Source organism: Suncus etruscus, chromosome 7, assembly GCF_024139225.1.
Source record: "Suncus etruscus isolate mSunEtr1 chromosome 7, mSunEtr1.pri.cur, whole genome shotgun sequence".
NCBI classification, from domain to species: domain Eukaryota; kingdom Metazoa; phylum Chordata; class Mammalia; order Eulipotyphla; family Soricidae; genus Suncus; species Suncus etruscus.
This window is the reverse complement of record NC_064854.1, coordinates 42589170-42607080: the sequence shown is the minus strand read 5'-3', so window position 1 is coordinate 42607080 and position 17911 is coordinate 42589170. Positions and strand designations below refer to the sequence as shown.

At 35.7% G+C, this 17911-nt stretch overlaps 1 protein-coding gene across 1 annotated transcript in view; it reads right to left on the bottom strand.

Annotated features, from left to right (window-relative positions):
* DNAH14 (dynein axonemal heavy chain 14) overlaps positions 1 to 17911 on the bottom strand; it is a 367193-nt gene that overhangs the window by 152728 nt on the left and 196554 nt on the right. The window contains exons 49-53 of the mRNA XM_049777552.1: positions 17251 to 17418; positions 16013 to 16183; positions 14519 to 14686; positions 8570 to 8662; positions 659 to 856 (exon numbers count right to left, since the gene is read on the bottom strand). Coding sequence (XP_049633509.1) covers positions 659 to 856; positions 8570 to 8662; positions 14519 to 14686; positions 16013 to 16183; positions 17251 to 17418 — 798 coding nt within the window. The remainder of the gene's footprint in view (positions 1 to 658; positions 857 to 8569; positions 8663 to 14518; positions 14687 to 16012; positions 16184 to 17250; positions 17419 to 17911) is intronic.

Sequence of the window (17911 nt, the reverse complement as noted above, 5' to 3'; positions counted from 1 at the left end):
ATTTTTATATATTTATATATTTTTAATATATATTTATATATATCAATATATAAATCTATATGTATATATATATATAAAGTAGATTCTCCTAGGAAGATTTTTTTTTTTTTTTTTGGTTTTTGGGTCACACCCGGTAGTGCTCAGAGGTTACTCCTGGCTGTCTGCTCACAAATAGCTCCTGGCAGGCACGGGGACCATATGGGACACCGGGATTTGAACCAACCACCTTTGGTCCTGGATTGGCTGCTTGCAAGGCAAACGCCGCTGTGCTATCTCTCCGGGCCCCTCCTAGGAAGATCTTGAGGTGGTGTGTCAATACTCTATAGATGGCATAATTAAGTACTATAGACAGATGGTAGATTAAAAAGAAAAACAGATTATGAAGATGGAGAAATTAAGCTGCATTGATGAATAACTTTCTCCTGGTGAACAAAAATGATTACAGAGAAATATGAGAATTATTTTGGTAGTCATGCTTATGTAAAACTATGGCATGTTATGTTTTTAGCTTATGGATAAGAATGAAGGCTGAAAAAAGCGTTGATGTGATAGAACAACAGGAAATAAACAGATTTTGCGGTGGAAGGTTACTTAAATTTAACATTAAAAAAATAAAAAAATTAGACAGTAGAAAATAATAAAGACAAGAAGTACTTACGACTGTCATGTTTAAATAAGCAATTATCAAAACTGTTTGTTTTCCTTCTAGTCCTGCTTGAACAAACGCTCTTTTAAAATCTTCTCTGAATTGTGTGTAGGCAAAATTGTGAGTTACAGAGATTTGGTGGGTTTTGTATTCTTTCAAATGACAGGCCAGTTTTGCACAAGTTTCTTTTCCACATCCATTGACTCCAATCTTTAGAGGAAAATAATTCAACATATGAGTCCTCTAAATGCTCTAGAAATATTTTAATACATAATTTTCTGTTTAGATGTGCTAAAAATTTAGAGAATTAACATATAACAGACTATTTTCATAAACTTTTTGGGACTGACATTAAACACATCCATGTATTTTATCCAAGATTTTTTTTTTTAAAGATTTTTTTTAAGGTAGGGTCAGAGTGATAGTGCTGGGGGTAGGTGCTGGCCTTGCACACAGCATACCCAGGTTTTATCTCTGCCACCTTATATAGTCCCCCCCAGCCACCCAATAGTGACCTGTGAGTGCAGAGCCATGAATAAACACTGAGTACCACCAGTTGTGGCCTCCAAACAAAACAAAACATTTTAAAGATATTCACCCATATTAAAAATAAATCTTTTTTTTTCTTTTGATAGTCTGTTGAAATCTATGAGAGCAACGAAAAGGTAAAAGGTGGTTCCTTTGCTTGGCAGACACTTGGGGGCCTCCCCAGGCATCCCCTGACGGCTTGCCTCGGCTGAGGCGTGTCTCGCTGAGGCTGTGTTTTCTGTTGGAGTTGTGGATTGTGCTGGTTTCCTTTGCTTGGCAGACACTTGGGGGCCTCCCCAGGCATCCCCTGACGGCTTGCCTCGGCTGAGGCGTGTCTCGCTGAGGCTGTGTTTTCTGTTGGAGTTGTGGATTGTGCTGGTTTCCTTTGCTTGGCAGACACTTGGGGGCCTCCCCAGGCATCCCCTGACGGCTTGCCTCGGCTGAGGCGTGTCTCGCTGAGGCTGTGTTTTCTGTTGGAGTTGTGGATTGTGCTGGTTTCCTTTGCTTGGCAGACACTTGGGGGCCTCCCCAGGCATCCCCTGATGGCTTGCCTCGGCTGAGGCGTGTCTCGCTGAGGCTGTGTTTTCTGTTGGAGTTGTGGATTGTGCTGGTTTCCTTTGCTTGGCAGACACTTGGGGGCCTCCCCAGGCATCTCCTGACGGCTTGCCTCGGCTGAGGTGAGTGTTTGGGGGCCGGAGTTGCGGATCAGGCTGACTGCTGGACCCCTAGGCCCGGCAGATATTTTGGGACCTCCCCCAGCCTGCATCAACCTGGGAACTTTGACCACCTTCAGCATTAATCTCTTCAAGGCGTGTCTCGCTGAGGCTGTGTTTTCTGTTGGAGTTGTGGATTGTGCTGGTTTCCTTTGCTTGGCAGACACTTGGGGGCCTCCCCAGGCATCCCCTGACGGCTTGCCTCGGCTGAGGTGAGTGTTTGGGGGCCGGAGTTGCGGATCAGGCTGACTGCTGGACCCCTAGGCCCGGCAGATATTTTGGGACCTCCCCCAGCCTGCATCAACCTGGGAACTTTGACCACCTTCAGCATTAATCTCTTCAAGGCGTGTCTCGCTGAGGCTGTGTTTTCTGTTGGAGTTGTGGATTGTGCTGGTTTCCTTTGCTTGGCAGACACTTGGGGGCCTCCCCAGGCATCCCCTGACGGCTTGCCTCGGCTGAGGTGAGTGTTTGGGGGCCGGAGCGCGGCCGCTCCGCTGCGCTTCGCGGCCGCGTACTCCACCTCGCCAATGAGTACCACCACAACACGTAGAAAAACCCACAGCGTAAGCGAGACAATGGGGAGACTACGCAGACCAACTTCAACCATAGAGAATGAAGATGGAAACTCTGATGACCCAACAACGACCAACTACCTAAGCAGTCTTTCAGAAATGGAGTTTAGAGACGAAATATGGAGGTTGCTAACAGATATCAAAGAAAGTATAAATCAGAGCACTAATAAAAATCAAGAGAATATGAAGATAGAAATCAGAAAACTCCAAACTGAAATATCAGATCAGATAACAGGTCTGAAAAACTCAATAGACGAATTGAAGAACATAATGGATGAGTTTTCCAACAGGTTAACAGCAGCTGAGGATAGAATTAGTGCTTTAGAAGACGAGATGCATAACAACTTTACACAGCAGAAGAGATTAGAAAAAAGCCTCAAATCAAATGATCAGACAATGGAAAATTTACTCAAAGAATATGAGAAGATGAAAATAGAAGTCTTTGATAAGCTCAACAGAAACAACTTCAGAATCATTGGAGTTCCAGAGACCCAAGAAGAAAATCTTCAGGAAGAATCAATGGTTAAGAACATCATCACAGAGAAACTACCAGAGCTAAAGAAAACATGTGACCAAATCCTGCATGCCCGAAGAGTACCAGCTAAAAAAGACCCCAGTAGAAACACCCCAAGACACATCCTAGTCACCATGATGAAACCCACCGATAGAGATAGAATACTGCAAGCAGCAAGATCGAAAAGGGAAATTACATTCCACGGAGCATCCTTGAAATTTACAGCAGACCTGTCACCAGAAACACTCAAGGCCAGAAGGCAGTGGTGGGACGTAGTGGCAAAACTCAATGAAATAAATGCTTCGCCAAGAATATTGCACCCAGCAAAACTAAGTTTCAGGTTTGACGGATGTATACACGGCTTCACAGATAAACAACAGCTCAAAATCTTTGCAGACTCAAAACCAGCCTTAAAAGAAAAACTGAAAGATCTACTCTAAAAACAAGACAGAACAAAAAACACACCAAACTTCTACACAAAGATGACAATAAATCCCATGACAATTATTTCTCTCAATGTCAATGGACTAAATGCACCAGTTAAGAGGCACAGAGTGGCGAAATGGATCAAAAAACTGAAGCCAACCTTCTGCTGTCTACAAGAAACTCACCTGAATAGTCAGAATAAACATAGACTCAAAATCAAAGGCTGGAGGAAAATCATTCAAGCAAACAACACCCTTAAAAAAGCGGGGGTGGCCATACTAATATCAGATGACACAAACTTTATACTCAGAAAAGTTGTAAGGGACAAAGATGGATATTATGTACTAATCAAGGGATTTGTACAGCAAGAAGAAATCACTCTCCTAAACATATACGCACCGAATGAGGGTCCAGCAAAGTATTTAATACAATTGTTGACAAATCTGAAGAAGGATATCAATAATAACACAATAATTGTGGGAGACCTCAACACAGGCTTGTCAACACTTGATAGGTCAACCAAATGGAAACCCAACAAAAATATACTAGACCTGCAAAGAGAAATGGATGAAAGAGGCCTAGTAGATATATATAGGGCACTCTATCCTCAGAAACCTGGATACACATTCTTTTCCAATGTACATGGATCATTCTCCAGGAAAAGGTAAAAGGTGATTAAAATTAACATGGAACAGCTTTTAAATCATTATATGGAATCAGACAAAGTGAAGTCTTTTGTGTATGACTTACTATGAGGCATGACTGTTTCAAGATTATTTAATATTGTGTGTATTATTGGTAGTTACTTCATTTTAATTTTGTCTTCTTTTATGATTTTCTTTTTTTTGCCACACTCAGTAATTCTCAGGGGTTCCTCCTGCATCTGTCCTCAGGAATCACTCCTGGTGGGTTTTGGGGAAAATATTGGGTGCTGGGGATTAAACTTGGATTGGCTGATGCAAGGCAACCCTACCCTCTGTACTATCTCTCCAGTCCCAGTAGTTCATTCATTTTAAAGTGATGAAAAATACTCTATTGTAAGCTATTCTATTTATGCTTATATAGAATAGCCATTGATTATTTCATTTATCCATTCACTTGCTGATAGATACATGGATTGTTTCCTTCTGCTTTGCTAGTGTCACAATGCAGCAGGGTCCATCTATCTTACAAACAGTAATTGTCTACATGCATTATCTTTTTCTACCTGTTTAGATTTATCCACTTTGTTTCTTTAAATCTGTTAACAGCATATAATTGGATGTTTTTTTATTTTCAAAATCCAGTCCTACAGGACTAAGGAAATAGCTCAGTTTGTAGAACTTATGCCTATAATTTTATTTCTTTATTTTGAAAAATTTTAAACACATCTTTTTTTAAACACATCTTTTTAATGGAAGAGTTGATGGCATTGAACAGAGTTTATGTCATATATATGCAGAGTAAATGCATATACATTTATATACCCATCATAGTTTCTTTATCCAATCTTCTGCTGATACCATGTTTTTAGCTATTTGTGAATATTGCTGCTGTGAACATAGGGATAATAAAAATATTCTTTTATTTTTTTTCCTTAATAATATATTTATTTAAGCACCATGGTTACAAACTTGTTCATAGTTAAGTTTCAGTCATAAAATGTATATACCCCTTTCACCAGAGCAAACTTCCCACCACCAGAGTCCCCCATTTCCCTCCTCCCCCACACCCTGCCTGTCTTCAAGACAGGCATTCTATTTCTCTATCATTGTCATGATAGTTGCTAGTGTAGTTATTTCTCTAACTGTGCTCACCATTCTTCATATCATGGGCTGGTTCTTCCACCCCTCATCTCTATTGGCTCTAAATATTATTAACATACTGTTTTTTATTTACTTTTTAATATAAAATCTTTAGTTAAGCACCATGCTTACAAACATGATTGTAGTTGGTTTTCAGTCATAAACAGAATACGCCCCCCCTTCACCGTACAACACCCCCACCACCAACGCCCTCCTCTCTCCTTCCCAACCCTTACCTGTATTCGAGACAGACATTCTACTTTTATCACTCATTAAGAGTGTCATGATGATTATTATTAGTTATTAGTGTAGTTATTTCCCTAGCTGCACTCACTACTCCCTTTGTGGTGAGCTTCATATCATGAGTTGGTCCTTCCAGCCCTCATTTCTATTGTCTCTGGGCATTATTACAATACTGTCCTTAATTTTTCTTAAAAATCCATAGATGAATGAGACTATTCTGTGTCTGTCTCTCTCCCTCTGATTTATTTCACTCAGCTTGAAGCCTCTCAGTTCCCCATGCTGGCAAAAGCCACCCTGTTCCCAGAACAAAAAAAATTCAACAGTGAATTCATTTTTGTTTCTTATAACTTTCCTAAGTCTAAAGTTGTGTCATCTGATATTAATATGGCTACTCCAGCTTTCTTAAGGGAGTTGTTTGTTTGGATGATTGTTCTCCAAACTTTGATTTTTGAGTCTTTGTTTGTTCCTACTACTCAGACGTGTTTCTTGTAGGCAAAAGAACGTTGGATTTAGGGGCCGGAGAGATAGCATGGAGGTAAGGCGTTTGCTTTCCATGCAGAAGGCCATCGGTTTGAATCCTGGCATCCCATATGGTCCCCCATGCCTGCCAGAAGCAATTTCTGAGCATGGAGCCAGGAGTAATTCTGAGCACTGCCGGGTGTAACCCAAAAACCACACACACACAAAAAAATGATTGTTGGATTTAGCTTTTTTTTTTTTTAATCTATTTTGCCACTCTGTGTCTTTTAACTGATGCATTTAGTTCACTGGTGTTGAGATAAATATTTGTCATGAGATTTGTGTCATTTTTATGTAGGAGTTTGGTGTGTCTGTTAATCTGTCTTGTCTTAAAGTAGACCTTTGTATTCCTTAAAAGCTGGTTTTGAGTCTGTAAAGTTTCTGAGCTGTTGTTTATCCATGAAGCTATATATACTTCCTTCAAACCTGAATGTGAGTCTGGATGTGTGAAGTATTCAAGGTGAACTATTCATTTCATTGAGTTTTGTCACAACATCCTACCGTTGCATTCAGCCCTTAGGGTTTCTTGTGAAAAATCTGCTTTTAATCTTAAGGATGCACCTTGGAATGTAATTTCCGTTTTTGATCTAGATGCTTTTAGAATTCTCTCCCGATTTGTGGGATTCATCATGTGACTAGGATGTGTCTTGGGGTGCTTTTCTTTCGATCTCTTTTAGCTGATACTCTTTGGGCATGCAGGCTTTTAGCTCTGGGGGTTTCTCTGCAATGATGTCCTGTACTGTTGATTCTTCCTGCGGATTTTCTTCTTGTGTTCCTGGGACTCAAATGATTCCTATATTGTTTCTGTTGAGTTAATCAAAGACTTCTATGTTCATCTATTCACATACTTGGAGAATATTTTCATTGTCTGATAATTTGTTTAAAGGCTCTTTTCCAATCTCTTCTGTTGTATGGAGTTGTTATGCATCTCATCTTCCAGGTCACTGATTCTGTTCTTGGCTACTGTTACTGTGTTGGAGAGGCTTTCCAGTGTATCAAGTTTTTCAGTCCTGTTATTTCAATTTGGAGTTTTCTCATTTCTATTTTTATATTTTCTTGATTCTTATTTGTTGTTTGTTTAGTTTTTTATTTGCATAAAATGCCTTATAAATATAAATCACACATAAGAAATGTTAATACATTTATTATGTAAATTCTAGGAAGTACAAACATTTTAAATGAATGCTTGTAAGTTTTTATAAATGGAAAGTCTGGATAGAGCACACTTCTGTAAGCAAAGTAGCTTTTACTAAACTTTAACTTTTTTTTAATAATTTTTTTAGTTAAGCACCCAGATTACAAACATGTTTGTAGTTGGGTTTTAGGTATAAAAAAGAACACCCCCCTTCACCAGTGCAACCTTCCCACCACCAACATCCCTATCTCCTTCCTCCCCTACCCCTGGCTGTATTCGAGAAAGGCATTCTACTTCTCTCACTATCATTGTCATGATAGTTGTTAGTGTAATTATATCTCGAACTGCACTCACTACTCTTTGTGGTAAGCTTCATAATGAGGGCTAGCTGTTCTAGCCCTCATTGTCTCTGGGTGTTATTACGATAATGTCTTTTATTTTTCTTAAATCCCATAGATGTAGACTATTCTGTGCCTATATCTCTCCCTCTGACTAAATTCACTCAGTCTAATAGATTCCATGTCCATCCATGTATAAGAAAATTTCATGACTTAATTTTTACTGACAGCTGCATAATATTCCATTGTGTATATGTACCACATTTATTTACCCACTCATTTGTTGTTGGGCATCTGGATTGTTTCCAGATTTTTGCTATTGTAAATAGTACTATAATAAATATAGGTGTGCAGGAGGCATTTTTTATTGTTTTTTTTATGGTATATACCTAGGAGTGGTATAGCTGGATCATATGGGAGCTCAAGTTTTTTGAGAAATCTCCATATTGTTTTCCAGAAAGGCTTGACTAGATGGCATTCCCACCAGTAATGAATGAGAGTTCCTTTCTCCTCACATCCCTGCCAACACTGATTGTTCTTGTTCTTTGTGATGTGTGTCAGTCTCTGTGGAGTGAAATGGTACTTCATTGTTGTTTAGATTTGCATCTCCCTGATGAATAGTGACGTGGAGCATTTTTTCATGTGTCTTTGGGCCATTTGTATTTCTTCTTTGAGGAAGTGTCTATTTATTTCTTCTCCCCCTATTTTTGATGGGGTTAGATGTTTTATTATTAATTTTTGTTAGTATATTTTAGATATAATAAATGTTGTATATCTTAGATATTATTATATCTATTACATTATTATATATTTGTTGTATATTTTAGATATTAGCCCCTTATTTAATGGTTTTGGGTGAATAGTTTCTTCCATTCTTTATTTTATTTTTTAATCTTTTTGTTTGTTTGTTTGTTTTTTTGGTCACATCCGGCAGAGCTCAGGAGTTACTCCTGGCTCTATGTTCAGAAATCACTCCTGGAAGGTTCAGGGGACCATATGGGATGCCGGGATTTGAACCACCGACCTTCTGCATGCAAGTCAAATGCCTTAATTCCATGCTATCTTTCCGGCCCCAGATTCTTCCATTCTATGAGTGGCCTTCTTTAACTTTTATAATTTAAAAACTTAAAATAAAAAATATAATTTTTTACCAGTAACATATGACTCCCTGATTGTCGAAGGACTCTTGAAACTCTTGAGATATGTTCTATGGTTTCTTTAAAGAATACCATGGGATAAGAAACCTATAAGAGGAAATGAGACAAATAAACTTGATTATAGGCATAAAAATATCAAATTTTACATATAAAGATAAAGGAGTCAGAGTGCTAGTCAAGTAATTCTTTAATTTAAATTCAGCAAGACAGATTAAGTTTATGGAAGATAAATTGTATAATAAGGGCTAGCTCTATATCAATATTGCGGTGATTGAATAAGATCAGCTGAGTTGTAGGATTAAAAGAAGAAAAAAAGTTGGTTTATTTGCTATTGTCCTGAAATAGGATGAGTGACAAAAAACAGAAACTTTTTTTTTTTGCACACCAGTGATGTCATTTCAACAAAATACAGAAACTTAGGGCACTGGTTTATGATATATAATTTTTGTTGTTATTGTATCTTTTGCATCTTTTTTATTCTATTGTATCTCTTCCCACAATAATAATGGATGGATGTGAAAACCACATTCATGCTTCTTGTTATTACTTTAAACCCTGTTGGTATATTCTTTCTTACATGTCCTAATTTAACTCTAATTATTCAATCCCTTTTAGATTTAGTTGTATACTTTGTCTTTAAAATTAGATTCTATTAGACAATATCAAGAGTGACACATTTTCACAGTAGGAGTTACAAAAGGAGAATAAAGAGAGAAAAGAATGCACAGAAGTCTAAATGAAAGAGGGTCCTGAGAGCTAGTAGTAAGTAAGGTTCTTGCAGTTTGATCTCATGTACCACACAAAGTCCCCACTCTCCTCCACAAGTGAGCACTGAACACAGGACCAGGAATAAATCCTAAGAAACAGTGGATATGGCCCCAAACAAACTAAAAATCTTTAAAAAAAATAATAGTTGAAAAGTCCCCTAAATTTGTAAATTTGTAGAAAGCAATATATCTAGAGCTAGAAAGCCCAAAGAGTTTTAAATAAAATAAATGAAACGGGGGGGCTGGGAAGGTGGCGCTAGAGGTAAGGTGTCTGCCTTGCAAGCGCTAGCCAAGGAAGGACCACAGTTCGATCCCCCAGCATCCCATATGGTCCCCCCAAGCCAGGGGCGATTTCTGAGCACATAGCCAGGAGAACCCCTGAGTGTCAAACGGGTGTGGCCCAAAAACCAAAATAAATAAATAAATAAATAAATAAATAAATAAATAAATAAATGAAACGGATGAACATCAAAGTATTTTATAATTAAAATGAAAAAATGTGAGACAAAAAGAGAATTCTAAAAACAAGTAGAAAAAAAAGCAAAAGTCTCATAGGACTCTCTAGATTAATGACAGCTCACGGGATAGAAGAGAATGAAATGTTACAATATTCAAAATCTCAAGTAAAATAACTTTAACTAAGAGTACTTTAATTAAACCCAGAATTAAATTTAACCAAATGATATTGTACAAATATCTCTTTAACAATCCTTCAGTTCTGGCTTTAATTACATTTAACTAAATTTATTAAAGCCAGAACTGAAGGATTGTTAGAGATATTTGTACAATATCATTTAGTTCCACCAAAACAGTATTGCAAGAAATATAAAAAAATTTAAAGAACCCTATATATCAGTTAAAATCAATATACTAAAGGCATAACATTTGGAGGAAGCAACTCTAAGTTGAAAATATGTATGCATACATGTTCATTTTAGAGCTATTTGCAATAGTCAAGATCTAAAAACAATTTAAATGCTGAGCAACAAGAGATAAAGAGGTTGCAGCCTACATACACAATGTGATACTGTTTAGGTATAAGAAAAGATAAAATCTTGCCTTTTGCTACACCTCTGGTGGGGCCATACAGCATCTTATTAATCAAAATAAGTCAGAAGAAAAAGGACAAAAACCTGATCGTCTAACTTAATAGGTTTTATTTAAAGAAATAAAGAAAGGAAATAGTCAATAGACAATAAAAAAAAAAAAAACATTTGGGCTCTGTTAACAGAACTCACATTAACTGTGCCAATCCAGTCAACCAGTGAGGGTCAACTTCTATCCTCTTGGGTATGATCTCCCAGTGATGGCTGGAAAAGAATGGGTCCTAAATAAACACTTTATTCCATTTTAACAATGGAAATAGTGCTGCAATGGGGGCCGAAATGGTGCCGCAAGTGGTAAGGTATTTGCCTTGCCAGTGCTAACCTAGGACAGACAGCGGTTCTATCCTGGCATCCCATGTGGTTCCCCCAAGCCGGGAGCGATTTCTGAAGGCATAGCCAGGAGTAATCCCTGAGCGTCACTGGGTGTGGCCCCAAAACAAAACAAAACAAAACAAAAATGCAATGAACATAGAAATGCAGAGGAATTTTCTACATTATGTTTTTGGGCTCTTGGGATATATCCATAGAGTGGTATTGCTGGATCATATGAAAGCTAAATTTCTAATGTTTTTTTGAGGACTAGCCAAATGTTTTCCAAAAAGGCTGGGCCAGTCTACATTCCCATCAACAGTGAATAAGAGTCCCTTTCTCCATGGACCCATACCATCATTGGTTGTTCTTTGTGATGTGTGTCATTCTCTGTGGTGTGAGATGATATCTCATTGTTGTTTTGATTTGCAACTCCCTGATAATTAGGGATGTGGAGCATTTTTCCATGTGACTTTTGGCCATCTGCATTTCTTCTTTGAGAAAATATTTGTTCATTTCTTCTCCCCATTTTTTTTGGTGGGGTTAGATGTATTCTTTTTGCTAAGTTCTACCCATGCCTTGTATATCTTAGATATTAACCCCTGACTTGATGAATATTGGATGAATTGTTTCTCTCATTCTGTGGGTAGAATTTGTATCCTAGTCACCATTTCCTTTGAAGCTCTTTTGAAGCTTAAAGCAGAAGCTTCTCAGTTTAATATAGTCCCAGTTGTTTATCTCTGCACATATCACAAAGATGTAGAAAAGCCCTCTGCATTTCTATGTTCATCACAGTACTATTTTCAATAACTAGAATCTTGAAACAATTCATGTGCTTCAGAAAATGAGTGGATAAAGAAACTGTGTACATTTATACAATGTAATAACACACAGCTGTTTTAGAAAAATGATGTCATAAAATTTGATTATGCATGATTGGATACATCCAGTATTATGCTGAATGAAATGAGTCATAGGGAGAAGGCTAGACAAGAATAATCTCACTGATTTGTGGGATATAAGAACAATAAAATATAGTATGATAATAATATCTAGAGACAAAAGTGGTAAGAACCAGGAGAACCAGTCCATGATAGGAAGCTTGCCACAAATAGTGGAGCAGTGCAGTTAGAGCAGAGAAGGATCCACTATGACAATGGCAGTTGGAACTGATCATTCTGGGCAAAAACTGGGTACTGAAAGGAGATAAAGTAATATGCATGGTAATCCTTCATTAACAATAGTGCAAACACAGTGCCTACAAGGAGAAAATGAGAGAGAGAGAGAGAGAGAGAAGTAAAATTTCTGGCCAGAGGTTGAGAGCAGGAGGGTGGGAGGGAAACTGAAACATTACTAGCAAGAAATATGCACTGATGAAATGAGGTATACATTGTATGACAGAAAATCATGAACAATTTTATACTAATGCCTAAACAAAGTAATAAAAATTAAGAAAAAGTTAAGTAATGCAAATTTTCATCTAAAGAAAATATAAAGAGGACAAATTAAGTTAAATCTTAAGTAAGGTATTCATAAAAATTCGATGGTAAATAAAGTAGAAACAGAAAAAGACAATATGAAATATTAAGTAAACCAAAAGTCAATTGTTGCAAAATATAAAGTTGATAAGCTTTTAAGAAAATAAACAAGATTGATAAACCACTAGCAAAACTTACAAGAAAGGGAGAAAGCAATCCTAGAGATATACTCTAGGAACACAAAAATGCCTGCTGTACACCTGTGTTCATTGCAGTGCTATTTACAAGATGCCCCAAAACAGATGAATGGCTAAAAAAACTGGTATACATACACAATGGAATATTATATATCTGTCAGGGAAAATGAAGTAGTAAAATTTCCCTATACATGGATGGACATGGAATCTGAGGCTGAGTGAAATAAGTTAGAGGGAGAGAGATAGATACAGGATATTCTCACTCATCTATGAGTTTTAAGAAAAATAAAAGACATTATTGTAATAATACACAGAGATTATAGAGATGAGGACAGGTAGGATCAACTCACTGTATAAAGTTTACCACAAAGAGTAGTGAGTTCAGTTAAGAGAAATAAATACACTGACAACTATCATGACAATGGTAGTGATTGAGAGAAATAGAATGCCTACTCGAATATAGGCCAGGGTAGGGGAAGAGTTAGATGAAGGGCATTGTTTGTGGAGATGTGCACTGGTGAAGCGGTAGTGTTTTTTTTTTATAATTAAAATCCGAATACAAACATGTATGTAATCATGTTGCTTAATAAAAATATTAAAATAAAAAATTGTTAAGCTAGGCTCATTAAGAAAAAAAGAGAAATTCTAATAAGCGGAATCAGAAATGTAAGAGAAGTTACAAGAGACAGTATTCATATAGTAAGAAGTTACTATATAAATATAATAACATAGTATACATTTATATTACTATGAACACCTTTATATCAGTAAATTATATAATTTATATAGAAAGGTTTATACTTTAGAATCATATGACTTTCAAAGACTGAAGAAAGAGGGAATAAAAAAACTGAACAAACCCATTATAAATACTTCACCCCCCCCAAAAAAAAAAACCCTTCAAGGGCCACTAATGAGCTATACTGAACTTTTAATGATAACTTAACACTTATCTTTCTCAACCTCTTCCAAAAACTGAAGAAAATTTTTTTCCAAATGCACTTTATAAATCAAACATATTTTTTCTGGTACAGAAAAAAAGTGCATCACAAAAAAAATCAATACATCAACATCCTGATGAACATAGATAAAAAAATCTCACCACAAATTTTTAGCAAACTGAATTAAATATAGAGATATATCATGACCAAATGGGATTTATTCTAAGGATGCAATGGTGGTTCAATATATGCAGATCAATTAAATGTTATACATCAAGAGAAACAATTCTAAATATTTTCATCATAATATAAATTTCTTATCATCATTGAGGTAAGTTCAAAGAACACATTTGATAGGATTCAACATCAATTTATGGGGAAAAATGCCTCAATAAAATGGGAATAGAAAAAAAACATATAAGACAATAGTAAAGGCTGTATTTGTGAAACTATAATTAATAACATTCTCAATGGCAAAACAGTAATTACTTTTCTTTATGGTCAAGTAAAAGACATCTGCTCTTCTCACCATTAGTAAATATAGTACTGGAAATTATTTTTTTTAACTTTATTAATTGAATGATTGATTTTTGGATCACACCTAGCGGTGCCCAGGGGTTACTCCTGGATCTGCCCCTGGCAGGCTGTGGGACCTTATGGAATGCCAGGAATCAAACTGGGTCCCTCCGAGGTTGGCCACATAGCACCCTACCACTGTGCTATCTCTCTAGTCAGAGTAATAAAAAGAAAAAGAAAAATTTGGAAACAACCAAACTATATTTATATGCAGATGACATTAATACATAAAGAAAAAGCCAAAGGACTCCTTTAAGAACACATTAGAAATAATAAATCAGTATAGTAAAGTAGCAGACTGCAAAGTCAGTCTATAAAAATCTATTGTGTTTCTATAAGCAAACTAGAAATATAAAGAAAATAATCCTGGGTCTGAAAGATGACTAAGTGACTAAAAGCATCTATCTTACAGTATCAGACCATGATTTTGATTCCTGATATAAATCACAAATATGAGCATAATATTGGAAACTATAATATGTGTATGTATATATAATATAATAAATATAATGTAATTTAATATATCTATAAATATATTACTCTTAAAATTTTATATTATATGTTCCTACCTGAAAAGACAATGAAGACAACTTCCATTGGTATTCACTGAGTACCTGGGCAAGTTTGCTATAGTCATTGGTATTCTGATATACTTTTTTTCTATGAGACTTATTTATATCCAAGAAATCCACAAATATAGTAGAGTCATTCATTAGTTTTTCTTTAGTCCACTGAATCTATATAATATAGTAATTTCACCATATCTGTTAATTGTACAATTCTACTTATTATTAGAGTAAATGCAATAGATCTATATTAGCTATAACAGATACTTTATTAGATTATTACATTAGATACATTACAAAATATTTCATATTACAACCCCCTTCATCAGTGCCATTTTCCTGCCACCAATATGCCACATTTCCCTCCTTCCCCATCCCTTGTCTATCTTCAGTACAGGCATTTTATTTCTCTTGCTCACTATGATTGTCATGGTAGTTGTTAGTGTAGTTATTTCTCTAACTGCACTCGCCAATCTTTCTTTAATAAATAAATTTCTTTATTCAAGCACCTTGATTACACCTTGATTGTAGTTGGGTTCCAGTCATAAAAACCTCCCTTCACCAGTACAACATTCCCATCACCCATGTCCCCAGTCTCCCCCCCCCACCCCCGCACCTGTATAGGAGACAGGCATTCTACTTCTCTCACTCATTAACATTGTCACCATAGTTGTCAGTAATTTAGTTGAGGCTTTGAACTTATTGTATTTTCTGGACTACAATGAATAGAATGAGAAGTAGCTCAATTGAGAAGAGAGAAAAGTAAAATCTGAATCAGAGTGACTATATGATGGGTAAGCTGTAAACAGCTGACCTGGGTTTGACCTCTGGCACCACATATGGTCCCTCAAGCACCAAAATGAGTGATACCTATGTACAGAGCCCAGAGTAGTAAGCCTTGTGCACTCTTGCTCCAAGAGTGGCTCTAACTTCCAAAAGCCACACTCCTCCCAAATATCTCAGAAAAAATAAACTTTAGGAGAGGAATTAGGAAGTTAGTGGAAAGGCTTAGCAATAGAGGAATTAATTACTGTTCCCTTTTAATGTGAATAAGTTCACAGAACTCAGAGGCACCACAGAAATAAATTCAGAGAGCTTAATAAAGATGAACAACTTGGAATTTCTAGGGAGTATACACTCTGGCTAGATCTGGAGAAAACAGCAATTTAAAAAAAAAGAAAAAGAATAGCAATTTTTGCATTTCTTACAGGCCAAACACAGGGGCAAAGTTATCAATCATTTCCATCAGATCCAGTCTATATTTATCTTAGATTTAAAATAATTTTATTTTATATAACATGGTTATAGTTATAACTTTTATGTTTTATTGATCAATATCACTACACCTCCACCAACAGCAAAGTGTCCATAACCTTCTACTATACCTTAATTTTTAAGAAAAAATCAAATTGTAAATAAATTTTCTTAGTAATACTATAAAATATTATAATTATGGTTTTGACAAGGCACCATTTAAAATCATTTGAAAATGTTTACCTGAAAATAATTTTCAAGTTCCTTTGAAAGAAACTGATAGAAAAGAGACTTTTCCCAATGTTCAACTAGTCGATCATGAAACACTCGGGTAGCTTCATGAACAAAGAATAGAGCAGCCATCTCAATGGAGTTAATAATAGAGTTTTCAGCTTGCAGCAGTCCTATGAGAAGCTATTAATGATTTAAAAATAACAATTTAATTTTGGGATGGAGAACATAACAGGAAAATATACAAAGCAAAAGCTCAATATTTTGTAATATGTGATTCTATGGAAATAGTAGCAATTACTCAAGGTAAGAAGTGCCAGTTTCTACAAGAATAAGATTCTGAGGAGATGGGCCAATTTTAAGTTTGGAAAAGTGGTACAAACCCCTGAAAGGGTCTCCAAATCATTTCTAGGTGGCACATGCTGAGACCAGAAATCTGAATCTTGTTTATGACCCTGAGCTAGAGGTAGGGTCTCCTCCCTGTAGTGTTTGGGAGATCTTGTAGTACCAGGGATTGAAACTGGGCCTCCAGAAAAACAATATAAATGCTAAATCCTTTGAATTATTGCCAGGCTCTAGAGTGTCTAGAGTGGCTTCTTAACATTTATATGTTATACTATTGTTTGTTTGGCTTTAAAAGTTTATATACCCATCCCAAACATTATCGTGGTAAAATTCAACAGAAAGAAATGATTATAAGTCAAATATTGTGTGTTTAAACCATTTTGTTTTGGAAATTATTTGACCAAAGTTTGTGATGAAATCAGCACTGTTGGCAACATCCCCTGGTATAAAAATAAGACTTGTGAAATTTAAGCATGTTTATGAAATGTATACATGCTTGATCGCAATTAAACTTATAGAAATAAAGCTTATAGAAATAAGAGTTATAGAAATAATTTTTCACTTTTGTCCTTGATGAAAATATTACTTAATATTTGAATATTAATGAGAAGCCTCATTAAATTCTATTTATAGGATTATTTTAAATACTCTTTTCAAGTGATTTGTGGAATTAACAGCTAATAAGTAGACAAATTAACCTGATATTTTTTCCTCAAATTTAATTTTGGCAATGCAAGTTTATATAGTAATGGAATGGCATGTGTGTGTGTGTGTGATTGTGTGTGTGATTGTGTGTGTGTGAGTGAGACACACACACACAGAAACAGAGATAGAGAATTTAGTAAAATTACATTTTCTAAACTTAAATTTTAAACTTAAAATAGAGAATGGATGTAAGAATGTACCTTAAATACATCTCGGAGATTAAATATATAGTGACATCTTGTTGGAGTTGGTAACATATTCTCGCATATTTGATAATACATGGCAAGGGAACAAGAAATTATTTTATCTTTGTCTTTCTGAACTGCATCTACAAAGTTATTGATGGAGAAATATATTCCCAAATGAACCTTAAAAAAAAACTTTATAGTTTAGTGTCCAGACATTTCAAGCAGATTATACTAGCTAACCCTTACTTGTATGATAATGGAGGAGTAATTTAAAGTGTTAGAAATTATAATTATTTTAAACAGCAGATTCCTACAAGAACACAGAATTTTGTGAACCAGGGAAATAACATTTGGGTCAACATTGGTGAGTAGTGTAAAGCAGATTTCTTGTTCTGTTTTTCTCCTTATATTTTGGGTGCTTTTTAAAAAATAAATTGTATGTGTACATACAAATCTGTATATTTATTACTTTATTTTGCAGTGTCAGGATTAAATATAGGGCCTCATACAAGTGAAATCTATTCTACTGCCAAATTAAGTCTACATTTATAATTAATTTTAAAACTTGATATTTTAAAAAGGAAATCACATGATTCACTTTGAATAATTCTGTATAAATTTATCTAATGTAAATGAGATTTTAAATGAAAACATTCATATAATAAGATAGCTC